The sequence below is a fragment of the Mizuhopecten yessoensis genome, unplaced genomic scaffold (assembly GCF_002113885.1).
Source record: "Mizuhopecten yessoensis strain PY_sf001 unplaced genomic scaffold, ASM211388v2 scaffold10879, whole genome shotgun sequence".
Lineage (NCBI taxonomy): Eukaryota > Metazoa > Mollusca > Bivalvia > Pectinida > Pectinidae > Mizuhopecten > Mizuhopecten yessoensis.
Genome location: NW_018408767.1, coordinates 254,018 through 271,363, shown reverse-complemented (window position 1 = coordinate 271,363; position 17,346 = coordinate 254,018). Strand labels below are relative to the sequence as shown.

The following is a 17,346-nucleotide window of genomic DNA, read 5'->3' as shown; positions in this document are numbered from 1 at the left end:
CCCTTAAGTAAACGTCGAGCAACATGTAATGCTTTATTGGCGGTTGTAGACTGGCAATGCATGTTGATATTTTGAAGAAATCAGACAAGAAAATTCGTGTATAAAAGTATTTGTTAAATATAGAAAAAGAAACCGATCGTCTGCAAGACAGCCATTAATATCATTAATCGATACCTCTCAGCACAATCAAAATCCCATTTCGTCGGTTTAATCATTTGTTGTCACATTTGGTATCGATAGACCAGTTCGTCCCAGAATCACATTTCTTATTTCGCACATCAATGTGGCGGACACTTCACAAAGCACTTCCGCCAGAAGTTGAGACTACAGCTGCCACGTCCTAAAGTCCAATAAACAAATACCGTCGGTCGTCGGGAGCTTCTGAACCTCGACTGATGGAAGGATGAGTGTTATATCTATGGAATCAATACAAGATGTCTCTAGCAGTGACACGAAACTGCCGAATGTGTCTCAGTTCAAAGAAATGTACGTTGCGCGCGTCCGACATATCGTAAAAAATATCAGCTGGCATCCGTGATCGATGAACACTTGGATGTTTATATACGTATGTCTGTAATAGGACGAAAACTGGAGTAGTTATAACTGTGTTCTGGGAGTCACATTGTAGATTGTTGATGCAGACTTTTGCTATTACGAAGTTCAATTATAACTCGTATCATCCTTTTTTATTAGATTACATCGACCAGCGGGCGGTAAACACGTCGTGTCACCAAAGAGTGATTTACACGAGTCTCTGACAATAATACACGGACTAGTATATATATATATAAAGTGATTTTATAATATGTAGAGAGCCAACAACTTAAAAAGAACAATTTTGATACGACCACCTAGTTCGTTAACATACACCGACCTCATCTTGATTTCATTTGGGCAGTGATGTAAGACCGATCAATATTTCTAGAGCCACCAGACCCTGTGAAGGTCACTGCTTCGGAAATATCTTCACTTGACGATCCGTGTACACTAATGTTTGCACGACCACAATCCCATATTCTACACTGCGTGTTCATAAGTTTACTGTAGTGTTGCAATATTGTTTTTCAATACAACCCCTACATGTTTCTGCTCTGAGACGCCATTTGTCGAGTTGACCACGGAAATCGTTTGAGACGACCCAGATATTCTGCACTTGAACGCCATATCTAGTAACGAGTAGCGAGGACATTGGATTAATCAAAGGTATAGCCTTACGCGGGCACATAATCCACGACTAGATTCATTTGGAGTATAGCGGAGCTGTACACAGCCTTACACGACCAGGGATACTGCACCAGCTGTGTACACGGACATGGTAAGTTTACGTGACGAGGCAAGACCACACCCTTATTGACTGATAAAGGTTTATAGACTAGGGCTGTTATCAATTCTGTACTTACATGTTTATCAAATGATAGAAAGAACGATTATATTCTTGTCATTTTTTCATGTTTTGGTTTATCACATTATTAAGGATTGATGCATATATAATTTCAGAAAAAATGTTAAAATGGTAGATTTAGTCTGCTCCGAATATGTTCTGAGTGAAGCACAAACATAAGAGATAAAAAACAAGGATGTTCGCTTTTTTCAATATAAATATATAAGAGTGTGTACAATACATAATGTTGATAATCGCATATATAGGAAATCCCGTGTTGTCGGGTCATAGTATTCTTTTCTCTAAGCAAAGTGTATACATATAATAATGATGTTCAATTTCCTCAGCAACAAATATTCTGTACATTTTTGCTGGGCATGTCGCGTGGTTACTATATCGCCTGATATATGTTCATAAACCTGGTGGCACCAAATAGCCTATAGTTATATAGTTATAGCGCTGCAAATGTCCTGAAATTAGTTTCAGACGCTGCATCTCCAACCAACTTAATCAATTAATTAGAAAAAAAGGGTAGTCTCTCTATCACAGGGAACTGAGAATTAACACCCGAAGAAAAATGTCAACCCCATGGGCTAAATCCGCGGGGATAGTTTTGTTATATATCTAAACCCGTTCCTTTACTTTAATAATATTCTCCAAATAATACCGTGTCTTAACTTTCACGTCCCTGAGTGTATATTTTAACAAAAAGACTATTATATTGGTATCAAGGTGTACGTTCTTGCGCAAATTCTTTTCTTGCTACAAAACAATAAATCACAGTTCATTGGCCCGTTACCTAATCCGATGTAAGGGTCGGTAACTTAAATAGATAAGTTCTGTAATTGGCAAGTGTAGAGTATGACTACAAGGAGAAATATATCTCCAATCAATCATCGACATTTTGCTTCAGTTAGCCGTTTATTTTTAACAAGTGATCCTAAAGACGACGTGTGCCGTATGCCTGTATATACATTACTAAGTGTCTGAGTGACCAGTTAAACCGCGCTTTTGTATATGAATTGGCCCGTGTTCAAACCTACATAATCTGTGACCCGCTGAAGTTTAAGTTTGTGTATTCACTATACCTGATCGACGCTATGATAGGACCCCTTTTTATCAAGTTTTTTCATTATAAAGATACATGCAAGAACAACCAAACCTAAAGTCAAGCTGCACCTTTAAATGACACGGCGGTTCAAGGACTGCTACAATGCAAGTGCAATGTTGAGACTGTATTGAGCGTTTTCTGAGACATGAATGTTTCTTCCACATGTGTGAGGTGGTAAAACGTTGTCAACGGTGACGATTCTAGAAGGCATTGGCATCCGTGTGTATTACATGCACAGTAGTAAATAATGGCTTTAGTACAGCACAAGCAACCGATTTAAAGATACTGGGGAGAATATGTAACCGTACAGTAGATTTCCAGCACAGTAGGTAATAATCAGCGAAGAGCATACCCATTTAATAAATGATGATCGTCCTGTCATTTTACCCCGTTTTATAACTGAGGAACTTTCTATTACGTACACATTTTATAACTGATGAATTTCCGGTCCCATTTTCCCATTTTCTGATTAGTTAACATGTGTATCAGTGCGATGGGACTTAAACGGCAGTTGGTGACTGCAAACTTTGCCGACCATATTTACAAATTATAAAAGTGATAACTTCCGGTTATGTTTACCTTCAGTGTATCTTATTGCTGATGAACTTCCGGTCATATTTACCTATATTATAACTGATGAACTTCCGGTCATATTTTCAATTTTATTACTGATTAAAACACCCTTTAGAATATGTGTATCAGTACCATAGGACTGACAGGGTAGTTGGTGACTGCCGAACTAACTGATAAACTTCCGGTCATATTTACCCATCATATAACTGATAAACTTCCGGTCATATTTACCCACTATATAACTGATAAACTTCCGGTAATATTTACTTATTATATAACCGATAAACTTCTGTAAATTTTTTCCACATCGGCAAAAAGGTTTCGCCGTATACAACACAAAGCCCCATGTAATCGAATGAAAAGAATGGTTTGTATATTCTCACTCGTCTTGAAATAATTATTTACATGCTGTATAAGATGTTTATTCACCATTACTGGCACTTGGTATTATGGCTAAGCCTTATAATGCCACAGAGCTGAATTGGCTGCACCAGTGTGCATATATACAGTAAGTCCTTTGTATACACTGGCGACTTCAGACGTAACGCAGAAACATTGGAATAGGTTTTTAACGGTATTAGTATAGATTTACCGAGATATCGGCGAGATTCTGACTAACCAATCTACAACTAAACATCTCCGATAAAATATGATGACAGACAGCCCCAATGCTGTAATAAATGTAAATCCATGCTGGCTGTGTGCAGGCATTTTTTTTATTGTAAGCAGAAGAACGTGTTCGTTATTATAAGTCTGAATTATTAATTCATAACGAGATCGATACAGGCTCAGCGGGGTTTCAGTTTCACACGTCACCTTGTTCGTGATGTCATTACCGAGTCTGTTCTAGGAAGAAGACTGTTGGACGCCAGGGACGTTAAACACAACACGTGCACTTTACAAAAGTTTGTTATGTAAATTGACTCTGCTGAGATGTCTTAGATTGTCACAGGACACGCATAGTTACAGATAGACAGCAATTATTAGTGCAAGAGATGGCCTCTTGTGGATGTGCAATAGAAAGAGGTAACATAGGCTTGTAAAATACGTATTTTAAAAGTATACAGTAAACATTATCTTAGGTGGGTTTTGTGTTTCTAACCTGTAACGATGAGAATAACGAGCTGCTCATGTAGTAAATACACATTACGGTACTCTGTGACTGCCATGCGTGAGGCTTATTTTGTAGCAACATTACTGTACTCTAAGACTGCCACGCGTGAGCCTTATTTTGTAGCGATATTACGGTACTCTGTCCACGCATGAGGCTTATTTTGTAGCATCATTACTGTACTCTGTGACTGCCACGCGTGAGCCTTATTTGGTAGCGATATTAGGAATTTACGGTACTCTGTCCACGCGTGAGCCTTATTTTGTATCGATATTAGGAATTTACGGTACTCTGACCATGCGTGAGGCTTATTTTGTAGCAACATTACTGTACTCTGTGACTGCCACGCGTGTGCCTTATTTTGTATCGATATTAGGCATTTACGGTACTCTGTCCACGCGGGAGGCTTATTTTGTAGCATCATTACTGTACTCTGTTACTGCCACGCGTGAGCCTTATTTGGTAGCCATATTAGGAATTTACGGTACTCTGGCCACGCGTGAGGCTTATTTTGTAGCATCATTACTGTACTCTGTGACTGCCACGCGTGAGCCTTATTTTGTATCGATATTAGGAATTTACGGTACTCTGTCCACGCGTGAGGCATATTTTGTAGCGATATTACGGTACTCTGTCCACGCGTGAGGCATATTTTGTAGCGATATTACGCTACTCTGTCCACGCGTGAGGCTTATCTTGTAGCGATATTACGATACTCTGTCCACGCGTGAGGCATATTTTGTAGCGATATAACGGTACTCTGTCCACGCGTGAGCCTTATTTTGTAGCGGTATTACGGTACTCTGTCCACGCGTGAGGCATATTTTGTAGCGATATTACGGTACTCTGTGACTTCCACGCGTGAGCCTTATTTTGTAGCGATTTTACGGTACTCTGTCCACGCGTGAGGCTTATTTTGTAGCGATATACGGTATTGTGTGACTGCCAAGCCTGGGGCTTATTTTGTAGCGATATTACGGTACGATGTATCTGGAACATTAAGTTTATGTTGTAGGGACATTACGGTAAACGTCCTCTAGGAGATAAGAACTGACCCCGGCGAATGGAAGATTGCCGTTCTTAGCTGTTTACAATTCCAACACGTTTACACCTGAGAATAAATTAAAAGTTATGAAGATAGAGGCCGACACAATGATTACGATTTATATAAATGTATTATACCGACAACACAACTTTGGAATTCAATTGAGATTGTAAAACACTGTAGATAAAGTTTCCAGGCCATATTACGCTAACTATAGTGTACCTAGTTTTTCTCTGATGGCAAAATATTCAACTATCTTTTCTCACCCGACACTTAAATGCATATATTGATTTCCTGGTAGCAACAAACAACTTGGGATAGTCTTCGATGTTATTTACCAGTCCCAAATGTTTTCTCATAAATTGTTTCTTGGTGAAGTAAACTTCTTTGCATCCATTTGGTGTTCTAGCGGGTCGCTATTTAAATAACAGTACAAACGGGACACAACATCAAAGTATATTTAAAAGAGAAATGTTTATTTACAATAAAACTGCACACTTCAGCATTCAGAAGGCCTAATTAACCCAGTTTAAGGATGCCGACACCACTGCAAACATTGTAACTATACGTTGAAAACTTCTTTTCCGGTATGACTATAGCATTGATAAACCATTTATGAAAATTAATTCCTACTTTGTGTAGCTTTTATGAGAAACAATAAGAAAGATTAAACAAACAAAAAACAAAACTACAGTATTATGAGTGTCAATCTGATTAAAATCACATGTTACATGGCTTCGTTAACTTCGTACTACGCCTGAACATCTGAGTGTGCCGCGGTCAGGGTCACGTTCAGGTGACTTTTATATTTATAAATACTCATTAAATTTTGACCAATCAGAGACCCTCTTTCAAAAGGGCGCTCGGAGATGTAACAAATACGTCGGACATTGATGAGAATGATGCGAAAGTTCTACAGTTATTTGAGATCGTCTGAAACCCGAACAGAATAAAAATCGAAGCTTTATTAGAGAAGAAAGACTGTATGGTGGTGTTGCCTACGCAATTATTACCCAATGGGTACGTTTTCCTTGGCGTCGTAGAAACGTCAGTTCCCGCCGCCATATTCGTTTTGGAAACTAATCTGTTCGATACCCCTCGCTATTTATTAATCAACCATGATATTCCGATTCGCTGGCAAACTTTTGCCAGCGCGCCTCTGATTGGTTCACCTAAAGGTCACTTGAACGTGACCCTGACCGCGGCACAGTCAGATGTTCAGGCGGAGCCATGTAACAGATGATTTTAATCAGATTGTATGAGTGTAAAAAGGTAACGAGAGCAGGCATGGATCAAACCCTTTGACCTCCGTTCATATGAATTGTCACTCTAATCAGCGGACCTGCCTTGTAGTAGTGCTACAGTTATTTCCAAAACGACTTCAATGGAAAGTAACTGTATGTAAGGGAAACTACGATCGTTTAGTGAAGGGGTCCTTAACTAAACGACGAACAGTTACAGTTCATGCACACTGCTTTGGCTGTTACATGACAACATCAATATAAAGTTTTGTTTACCAGTGAGATGCTTCTACAGTGATTAAGTGTTCATTAAATTCACCCAAACATTGACCTGAATGTTTCACCACATATAAACCCGCAGCTTCACAAACATGAAAGTAGCTTGTTATCCTGTTGTGGCCATTTGGAACATCAACATGAATGAGTAATTTTTTTGTTTTTTTTATTTCGGTAATTATAAACAGAGGTGCTTCAAATCCGAACCTGGCTTATTTCAGTTAATCTAACCAAACTTAGTGTAAATATATGTACAGCAAGACTTAGTGTATCAGCTTCTAGCTTACTGAAATAAAAAGCATGTGTTGAAACACGGATATTTACCCTAATACTTAAAGCTGAGATCAAATAAACATTTCCTAAAAAGAACAATAATTAGCCTCAGTCAGTTTACACATTTATTACTTTTGCAACACATATATTTATAAAGAAATTGAATTTGAAAACCTGAGTTGACGTATTTGGAAGCTGACAAAGCTTTGCAGAACTTGACAAACAATCTTAATCAACGGAACGTTTATAAGTAGATACCGTTAAAACACGTATGATTGATTTTGCTATCGTTTTGTTCACAACAATTTCCCATGTGTAAATAAAAGCCTAGTGAAACAGATGGCTAGAAATAAAGTTTCAAAATAAAACAAACAGGATTCGTAATGTAGTTTTAGAGTTGCCATGTTTGAAGATGGTTTCACTGATTTTTAGCAATATTCCATTATAGGAGAGACACGCTATGGTTATCTTTTCAGGTTAAAAGAAGCTCCTAACTTTTGATTAAAACATCTATGGAATCTTATTCAAAAGACACATGTCAGAATAATTAAAATTATCAAAACAAATTAACTATACAAGATAGAAAACACATGTAATGGATACGTCAAAGAATATTTACTGCACACAATTCTGTGTGACACTTAAAATAATACAAATCTGCGGAAATCTTCCAATATGTTACCTTACTGCCTGGTGTTAAAGTCATGTGGTAATCTAACTGGGATTGAAAAGCTTACAAGATAAATGTTCAATTCCCGTTTGTGTTAAAAAAACCTAAGCCATTATCATGTATTATGTAATTGAAAATATATATTCATACCGATGTATTTCGTAAACCTTGAAAAATGTTATGAGAAACCGCAGTTACTTACATTTTATATAGTCGAGTTATTCATGTATAATATTACCNGGGGGGGGGCATGTGACGTAGTTTTGATAAAGGGGTACACACAATTATTGAACATGTGGACAATTGCTGCATGTATTACTAAGGTACCAAACACTGGTTAACTGTTGTTATAGGGCTAGTCTGTTTGTAACACTAAAGTCTTAGTTTCCTATTTAGTCGCCTCATTGAATAGTTACAGACCAACATTTATATGCACGGAGACCCAATAGAATCAAGTATTAGTCTGAGTTTGCAAAATAATAGCCACAGCCTTTTTGATTATTTTACAGATGTTTAAAGATTAAGTGTTTTCTGTTATTTGAACAAAACACGAACAACTCATATACAGTAAACGGACGACAATAGTTCTCCATTAGCTAGAACTAGTCACAGGGGCCTGTGACCCGGAAGTACGAGATATGAGCTGATTTATAAAAAGTAAAAATGTGCTCGTGTAAATATAAAGGGTCTTTGCGTAACTATATTTAAAGCTAAGACCTCAAACAAACAAAACAGTTATACGTACACATCTCATGAATTGTATGACCGGCCCCTGTGGAATTTGCTCATAAATGATAAACCGGAAGACAAAAAATCTCCATATTTATTTCATTTGTAAATGTTAACAACCTGTATTGGTATTTATAATGAATATATATTTAGTCTTATCATGTGTGTTTTTGTGTACATATACATCTATTAATTCAGACTTTCTGTTTTAGAACGCACACTAACGAGACGATGGTATACGAGACACCCCGTTCTTCCCGTTCGGAGTCCCCCGTGGCCCCTTATCCCGGGTTCGACATTGACGGGACTCGCCTCTTCCCAACTCCTATACCCAGAGTCACGTGGCAGGGAGAACCAAACGCAATCAAAAACCGCGGTACAATTGGAAAGTGGGTGTTCGATTATTATGCAGGAAAGTACGACTCGCCTCGGCCGGAAGCAAGATGTCCGACTCCGGCGGCGAAAGATAATCTTGACCACGGCCGAAACGGGACGGTCGCACGACTATTGAGAGATTCAAACACCGCCCGACCCTCTACTGCTCCTCCAAGGATCAAATCCGAAGCAGAATCTATTGCAAGCCTTAGTCGAGGTAAGCGTATGAAAGTTATCGTGCAGAAGTATGCCCAGTCGGCACCAAGTCCCAGAGTTCCAAGAGTTAAACCGGAAGCAGAAGATCATGCTCAAGTTCATAAAGGAGGACGAATGGACAAACTGGTTCACAGTTATGGATGTGTCACTCCGTCACCTCGTCCTGTTCCCAGAGTAAAATCGGAAGCAGAGGGCATATCAGATCTCAGCAAAGGAAAGAGGATGAATATAATCGTTCACGATTACGGTCGACTTCAGGTAACAACACGTGATAAAGCAGTACCCCGGGTTAAACCGGAAGGGGAAGATAATGCAGATTTGGACCGCGGTAAGCGAATGGATAGGATTGTTCACAGCTATGGACGTGATCCGCCTGATCGGGAAATACCAAGGGTGAAACAAGAAGGTGATCCAAACTACAAACTCGATATGGGTAAGCGCATGTGCACTTTAATGCATGACGTCAAGAAATACCCGACGTCACCATGCCACGTACCACGTGTTCGATCTACGGAGGCATCAACCATCTTACGGAAGAGCCGGGGTCAAATGGCACACGTGCTACGCCAGTCAGGTCAGCGCATGTGCATTCACAAACCCGGCGTCCAGAAACATATGTTCGAACGACCAAATTCAAAAATGATGTGATTGACCAAAAGTGTGTTATTATTCATTATATAAGACCACAAAAAGTGATCATTTGTTTGTTCCAAGGATTTTAAGAAAAGGAGAGAGAGAAAGAGAGAAATGTGAATAATATGTTCTAGGTATATCAGGATTCTTCCTGATACAGATCAACCGATAAACATATTTTTTTAAATGCCGAATGTTTTATAACCTGGAAAGTTACAGACGGTGCCACAGTCCAAGTATCTTCTGACTTTACCACCATGCCAGACAGACAATATATGTAAGATATATGATAAAGGCAAGACAGACAATATCTGTAAGATATATGATAAAGGCCAGACATACTGGTTTCCTGATCTGACCACAGAAGGGTATATATGTAACGGGATATAATAAAAAGGGAGCTAACTGTTCCCTTACCTGGGATTATTATATCAACAGCAAAAGGTTAACCGGATATAAGGGCGAAGGATGAGAAACTGTTCCATGACCTGATGGCAGTAGGACAGGATCTATCCTCGATACTCCAGGGGTTACGCCCACTTACGCTCTCTGCACAAAGATCTGAGTGTGACGGTGTCGTAACCCCTAGAGTATCGATGCTATGGCGGAGTGTCGAGTATCGTTCGCGTCCAATAGAGTTATGGCCCGTGAATCACTTTATCCGGGGAGTTGCTATATGTTGTATATTTTGTGACTTTCTTGGGATATCGGAGTGTCACGTATCTTAATTAGGTCTCCTCTCGTACTGATACAGAGTTATGGCCCTATTTTACTGCTCATTTTGTCCGGGCTACATATCATATACTACTTCTCATAAAACTACTAAATTCTGTATTCGAATGCCTCTTGGGATGACCTTGAATGTAGCGTACTAAATTTGGGTGTTGTGTCCGTGTCCAACAATATACAGAGTTATGGCCCTTAATTACTGTGCATCTCGTTGACAGTAAACATTTAATTCTTTGTCAACTACAATGGACAATTTTTGAGAGGGTCCCTTGGAATGGCGGGTTTTGCAGCAAATTACATATAAAGTAATGAGCCTGTGGACGTTTCGGTAGTTCAAAGGTTGGTTCTAGTTAATCGATAAATAGGGAAAATTTAGTTTTTATAAGGACAACAAAAATGAGAACATCAAACATTTCACTGCCGAAGATTTGTTGAGACAGATCATATTGATGTGTTTTGTCTCCTCACTAACTATTGGTTGAAGTTTAAATTGACCAACCTTTGAGCAGCCGGGAGGTTCAGTGGACAGGCCAGAAGATACTCGGACTGCTTCGCAATGATTTAAAAGGTTATAAAACTTTGCTAGGCACATGATTTATATCGTTTCGAGGAACTGATATGATACAAATTACTTCTGTTATTTAAGAAACCATTCTCATACTTGCTCATAAGAGGGTCCTACCAGATCAGTGTAAGCCGGTCCAGGAGCCCCGCTTTGTGATATACGTTTATATATTGAGCTGTTGTTATTTATGTATTTATTATAGTATTGTTAATGTTTTTATTGTTACCTGGTATCAGCATTAGGACATACTAACACTTATGTCAGGTGTTATTATGTTTAACATTTGTAGCGTTTTAAGTTTTTACTTGAGTGATGAATTCCATCCTTGATATTCGACGGGTAACGTTCGCTTTCGCTCTGAGTGAGCGTAACCCCAGGAGTACAGAGGACGGGTGAGTACATACGCACGCGTCAAATATAGCCAAGACAGTCGATTTTAGATATAGGATCAACATACTTTATACAAAAATCAAATGTTCATTTACTTCTCTACTAGTTTATCAAAAACGCATTTCAGTTGAACCATTAAATGCCTCATACACATTTCTGAACTTCCATTCAAACCACATGCACGGGGGCAAGGCACACACTAACTCCCTAACGTTATATCACAGGGGGCAAGGCACATATTAACCCACTAACGTTATATCACAGGGGCAAGGCACACACTACCCCCTAACGTTATATCACAGGGGCAAGGCACACACTAACCCCTAACGTTATATCACAGGGGCAAGGCACACGCTACCCCCCTAACGTTATATCACAGGGGCAAGCCACACACTACCCCCCTAACGATATATCACAGGGGCAAGGCACACACTAACCCCCTAACGTTATATCACAGGGGGCAAGGCACACACTAACCCCCTAACGTTATATCACAGGGGCAAGGCACACACTACCCCCTAGCGTTATAGCACAGGGGCAAGGCACACACTAACCCCCTAACGTTATATCACAAGGGGCAAGGCACACACTTACCCCCTAACGTTATATGCTTATATTGTGACACTATGTAAGCATACAGGGAGTGGGGGTTAGTATGTGCCTTGTCCTCGTGATTCAAACTGATTTGTTGGTAGACCGTCATGGATGGATCCTGTGTTCAGTAGACCACGGCAATTAAGGGTCCCTGTCCCATTGCAGGCAATCACTAGAGAGTTCCACTGGAGTTTCTTTTGAAACATACAGTAACCTCCCCTTAACTTCGTTTCGGTTCTTACTGTTCCACGACTGAAACAAGTTCAGTTGGTTAGAGCGACAGTTCAATGGCCGAAAGTCCAGGGTTCGAATCCTGGTTTCGTCGCTTATAAGAGTTCTAAAAACAGTTTCTAATAAACAGTTACGATTTTTGGCACTGTTATTGGGATCCTTAACGAAACACAGTCACGTATTAACAGTATACGACACATTCCTACAGTTCTTTAAGTCTGCTAAAGAACTGTTTAAAATTCGTCTATTTTCATCAGAACCGATGTTACATTCCATTTTAATTTTGGAGTACTTCAAATGATTCCAGAACAAAAATACTAAGACTTGCTAGGTTCTCTTAAGACTGGATAGATGAGTCCCAGCTAAAAAGTAATGGATACAGTTAACAATTTCCACCCGTCCGTCTCACGCCGTCGTCATCCCTCTACACCACATTCATCATCGTCAATTTAATACGACGATTTTTGACACATTTTCAGCACACTAATACCTGAACGAGTTCGCGTTTCAGGATCACAAATACAAGGTTAAGGTCACAAAGAAGATCCTGTCTTCAGGCTCGTTTCCCCCTGCATTTAATAAACTCTGTATGAGTATTCCTAACAGAAATACCATTAACGAGCACACGTGGTGGAGTCGTAACACAAACAAGACGGACGGAGTGTGCGGCCATTGGGACGATGTCACCACAACCATATAACACAATAAACGTTTAAGCATTAATTATGCTTACTTTAGTTTTGAAATGCAAGTTGCAGAAATGGGTATATGGTTCAATTAGAACTTAAAGTATCCCAAAATCAACCCTGCTGGACATCTTTGAAGGTTGACATTTTTGTGAGTGCAAGCAGCATTGGTCACGTAAGCAAATTAAATAAGATTACACTATTTCAATAAAGAAGTATTATACTGATATTGTTATTGAGATTAACTAACGGTATTTTCTATCTTTAAATGCTTTAAGCCATACCCATAACTTAAAAACCGCATGTTTCAATGCATTTAACGTCCTAAACTCATTTTTCCAGCTTAGTACCAATAATTTACAGTCGTGTTTTTCCGCCTTCTGCTGTGCATGTAGCTCATGGGTAGGTTGGTAGGTAAACTGCCTTTAAAAATCAGGTAATTATTAGCACATAGATATTGCTTCAGACGTTAACAGTGACAGAACAAAATCAAAGGTATCACTGTGTACGAAAGGGTACTTTCACAGGGGCGTGTCACTCTCAGATCTGTAGCGACACATGGGCGTGGCACTATCACGTGTGTAGCGACACAGGGGCGTGTTACTCTCAGATCTGTAGCGACACATGGGCGTGGCACTATCAGGTATGTAGCGACACAGGGACGAGGCACTCTCAGGCCTGTAGCGGCACTGGTGTGTTGCAAAAATCCCCACTCAGCGCTGGGTACTAGCACAGGGGCGTGGCACATTGCAAGGTCTGTACCGGCACAGGGGCGTGGCAGAGATCCCCAACCCACGGTCCGTATCTACAGATCATCGACCGGTGCTGTTAATGTATTGTGATATGTTGTTTTACTGATGATAGACGTTGCATCTTTTATTGCTTGTTGTTAATAGTAAATATTTTTTAAATTAAGTCAGACTTGTGTTTTGTAATAATTGCTGATTACGGAACTGTAAGTGTGCGGGCGTTTATGGCGAGTGAAAAACTGTTCACGATGTTATGCAAGGCTTGGAAAGTAAATTACTCTGATGGAAATGTAACTTTATGCAGTGAGATTTTTTATTAAAACCAGAAGAAATTTTTAGATTATCACGCTGTATTTTCAGGGTTTGTCATGAGAACAATTTTTTCATCGCTCGCATGTTGATAAAATCTCGAGTCCACCTGCGGTGGCCCTCTCGATTTTATCCACGTGTTCGCCATGAGAAAACTGTTCTCACGACAAACCCTCAAAATACTGTATGATAAACTATTCATCATCCACTACCTTATATATTTCTCCATTAAAAAAACCCTCAATTAAACACCATGTTTTCCAAATGACTTCTAAGCTCAATCAAGGATCGCCGGTGACAAACGTAAACAAATAGAAGTTTTGCGCGGAGGAATACAATGAACCTTTAAACTAAGTAGAAAAAAATATTTTGAAAACAATCCTATCGTCATTGGCTTTTCCATATGCACATTTACACCTGAAATGGTGTTGTTATTCTCACAATATTTTCCCGTAACTTTAGTTTAAACAATATTTTATTCAATAATCAACAATATTACAAACACAAATATTAATATGGGATGGGAAAACAAGCATGCAGCTGATATTAATTACTTTCTCGTAACTTTGTATTGATATGTTAATGACGGATTATTTTCTTGCGAGGATCATTTTGTGTGGACACTATTTTCGGTTTCGGACGTCATCTTGCGCGAGCAGACGTTCTGTTTTTAGAAATTACGTTCTCAAGTGCTTGGGAATGTGAAATTCCGTTCTCAAGTTCTTCTCAAGTCGTTCTGAACTTCTTCTCATACTGACAACCAATGATAATAAATGTATCATGCTACCGGTAGGTGGCATAAAGTATTATATAGATGAAAAATTATATGAACAAATTTTAATCAAAACTTTTATTACGGAAAAATTCCAGGAGAAATTTGTTTCTTTTCCGTTGTCATATACCTATAATTATGATGTGTGTTCCAATTCAAAAGTCATCGCAATAAATTCCCACTACCAAGACGCATTGCCTTAAACTGCACAAACAAAAACACGTATCCTACCGTCAAACATTGCCTAGCTGTGGTATAATAAACCCTCTACCGCGACGTATTGCCTGTTTTGTGAAACAGCATGTATCCTACCGAGACACATTGCCTGTTTTGTGATACAGCACATCTCCTATCAAAACACAATGCATGTTTTGTGATACAGCACGTCTCCTACCGAGACACATTGCATGTTTTGTGATAAATACGTCTCCTACCGAAACACAATGCCTATTTTGTGATACAGCACGTCTCCTACCGAGACACATTGCCTGTTTTGTGATACAGCAAGTCTCTAACCGAGACACATTGCCTGTTTTGTGATACAGTAAGTCTTCTACCGAGACACATTGCCTGGTTTGTATACAGCACGTCTCCTACCGAGACGCATTGCCTGTTTTATGATACAGCACGTTCTCCTACCGAGACACATTGCCTGTTTTGTGATACAGCAAGTCTCCTACAGAGACACATTGCCTGTTTTGTGATACAGCACGTTCTCCTACCTACCGAGACACATTGCCTGGTTTGTGATACAGCACGTCTCCTACCGAGACACATTGCCTGTTTTGTGATACAGCACGTTCTCCTACAGAGACACATTGTATGATTTGTGATAGAGCACGTCTCCTACCGAGACACAATGCCTGGTTTGTGAGACAGCAAGTCGTCTACCGAGACACAATGCCTGTTTTGTGAAACAGCAAGTCTCCTACAGAGACACATTGTATGATTTGTGATACAATACGTCTCCTACCGAGACACAATGCCTGGTTTGTGATACAGCAAGTCTCCTACCGAGACACAATGCCTGTTTTGTGAAACAGCAAGTCTCCTACAGAGACACATTGTATGATTTGTGATACAATACGTCTCCTACCGAGACACAATGCCTGGTTTGTGATACAGCAAGTCTCCTACCGAGACACAATGCCTGTTTTGTGAAACAGCAAGTCTCCTACAGAGACACATTGTATGATTTGTGATACAATACGTCTCCTACCGAGACACAATGCCTGGTTTGTGATACAGCAAGTCTCCTACCGAGACACAATGCCTGTTTTGTGAAACAGCAAGTCTCCTACAGAGACACATTGTATGATTTGTGATACAATACGTCTCCTACCGAGACACAATGCCTGGTTTGTGATACAGCAAGTCTCCTACCGAGACACAATTCCTGTTTTGTGAAACAGCAAGTCTCCTACCGAGACACAATGCCTGTTTTGTGAAACACCAAGCTTCCTACCGAGACACATTGTATGATTTGTGATACAATACGTCTCCTACCGAGACACAATGCCTGTTTTGTGATACAGCAAGTCTCCTACCGAGACACAATGCCTGTTTTGTGAAACAGCAAGTCTCCTACAGAGACACATTGTATGATTTGTGATACAATACGTCTCCTACCGAGACACAATGCCTGGTTTGTGATACAGCAAGTCTCCTACCGAGACACAATGCCTGTTTTGTGAAACAGCAAGTCTCCTACAGAGACACATTGTATGATTTGTGATACAATACGTCTCCTACCGAGACACAATGCCTGGTTTGTGATACAGCAAGTCTCCTACCGAGACACAATGCCTGTTTTGTGAAACAGCAAGTCTCCTACAGAGACACATTGTATGATTTGTGATACAATACGTCTCCTACCGAGACACAATGCCTGGTTTGTGATACAGCAAGTCTCCTACCGAGACACAATGCCTGTTTTGTGAAACAGCAAGTCTCCTACAGAGACACATTGTATGATTTGTGATACAATACGTCTCCTACCGAGACACAATGCCTGGTTTGTGATACAGCAAGTCTCCTACCGAGACACAATGCCTGTTTTGTGAAACAGCAAGTCTCCTACAGAGACACATTGTATGATTTGTGATACAATACGTCTCCTACCGAGACACAATGCCTGGTTTGTGATACAGCAAGTCTCCTACCGAGACACAATTCCTGTTTTGTGAAACAGCAAGTCTCCTACCGAGACACAATGCCTGTTTTGTGAAACACCAAGCTTCCTACCGAGACACATTGTATGATTTGTGATACAATACGTCTCCTACCGAGACACAATGCCTGGTTTGTGATACAGCAAGTCTCCTACCGAGACACAATGCCTGTTTTGTGAAACAGCAAGTCTCCTACAGAGACACATTGTATGATTTGTGATACAATACGTCTCCTACCGAGACACAATGCCTGGTTTGTGATACAGCAAGTCTCCTACCGAGACACAATGCCTGTTTTGTGAAACAGCAAGTCTCCTACAGAGACACATTGTATGATTTGTGATACAATACGTCTCCTACCGAGACACAATGCCTGGTTTGTGATACAGCAAGTCTCCTACCGAGACACAATGCCTGTTTTGTGAAACAGCAAGTCTCCTACAGAGACACATTGTATGATTTGTGATACAATACGTCTCCTACCGAGACACAATGCCTGGTTTGTGATACAGCAAG

General features: G+C 39.9%; 1 protein-coding gene across 1 annotated transcript; it reads left to right on the top strand.

Annotated features, from left to right (window-relative positions):
• Positions 1-256: 256 nt before the first annotated feature.
• Positions 257-13,718, top strand: LOC110463241. Its single transcript, XM_021517676.1, has 2 exons — positions 257-1,315; positions 8,623-13,718. Exon 2 carries the CDS (start codon positions 8,642-8,644, stop codon positions 9,647-9,649), a length of 1,008 nt encoding a protein of 335 aa, XP_021373351.1. The 5' UTR covers positions 257-1,315; positions 8,623-8,641; the 3' UTR covers positions 9,650-13,718.
• The last annotated feature ends 3,628 nt before the right edge of the window (positions 13,719-17,346 follow it).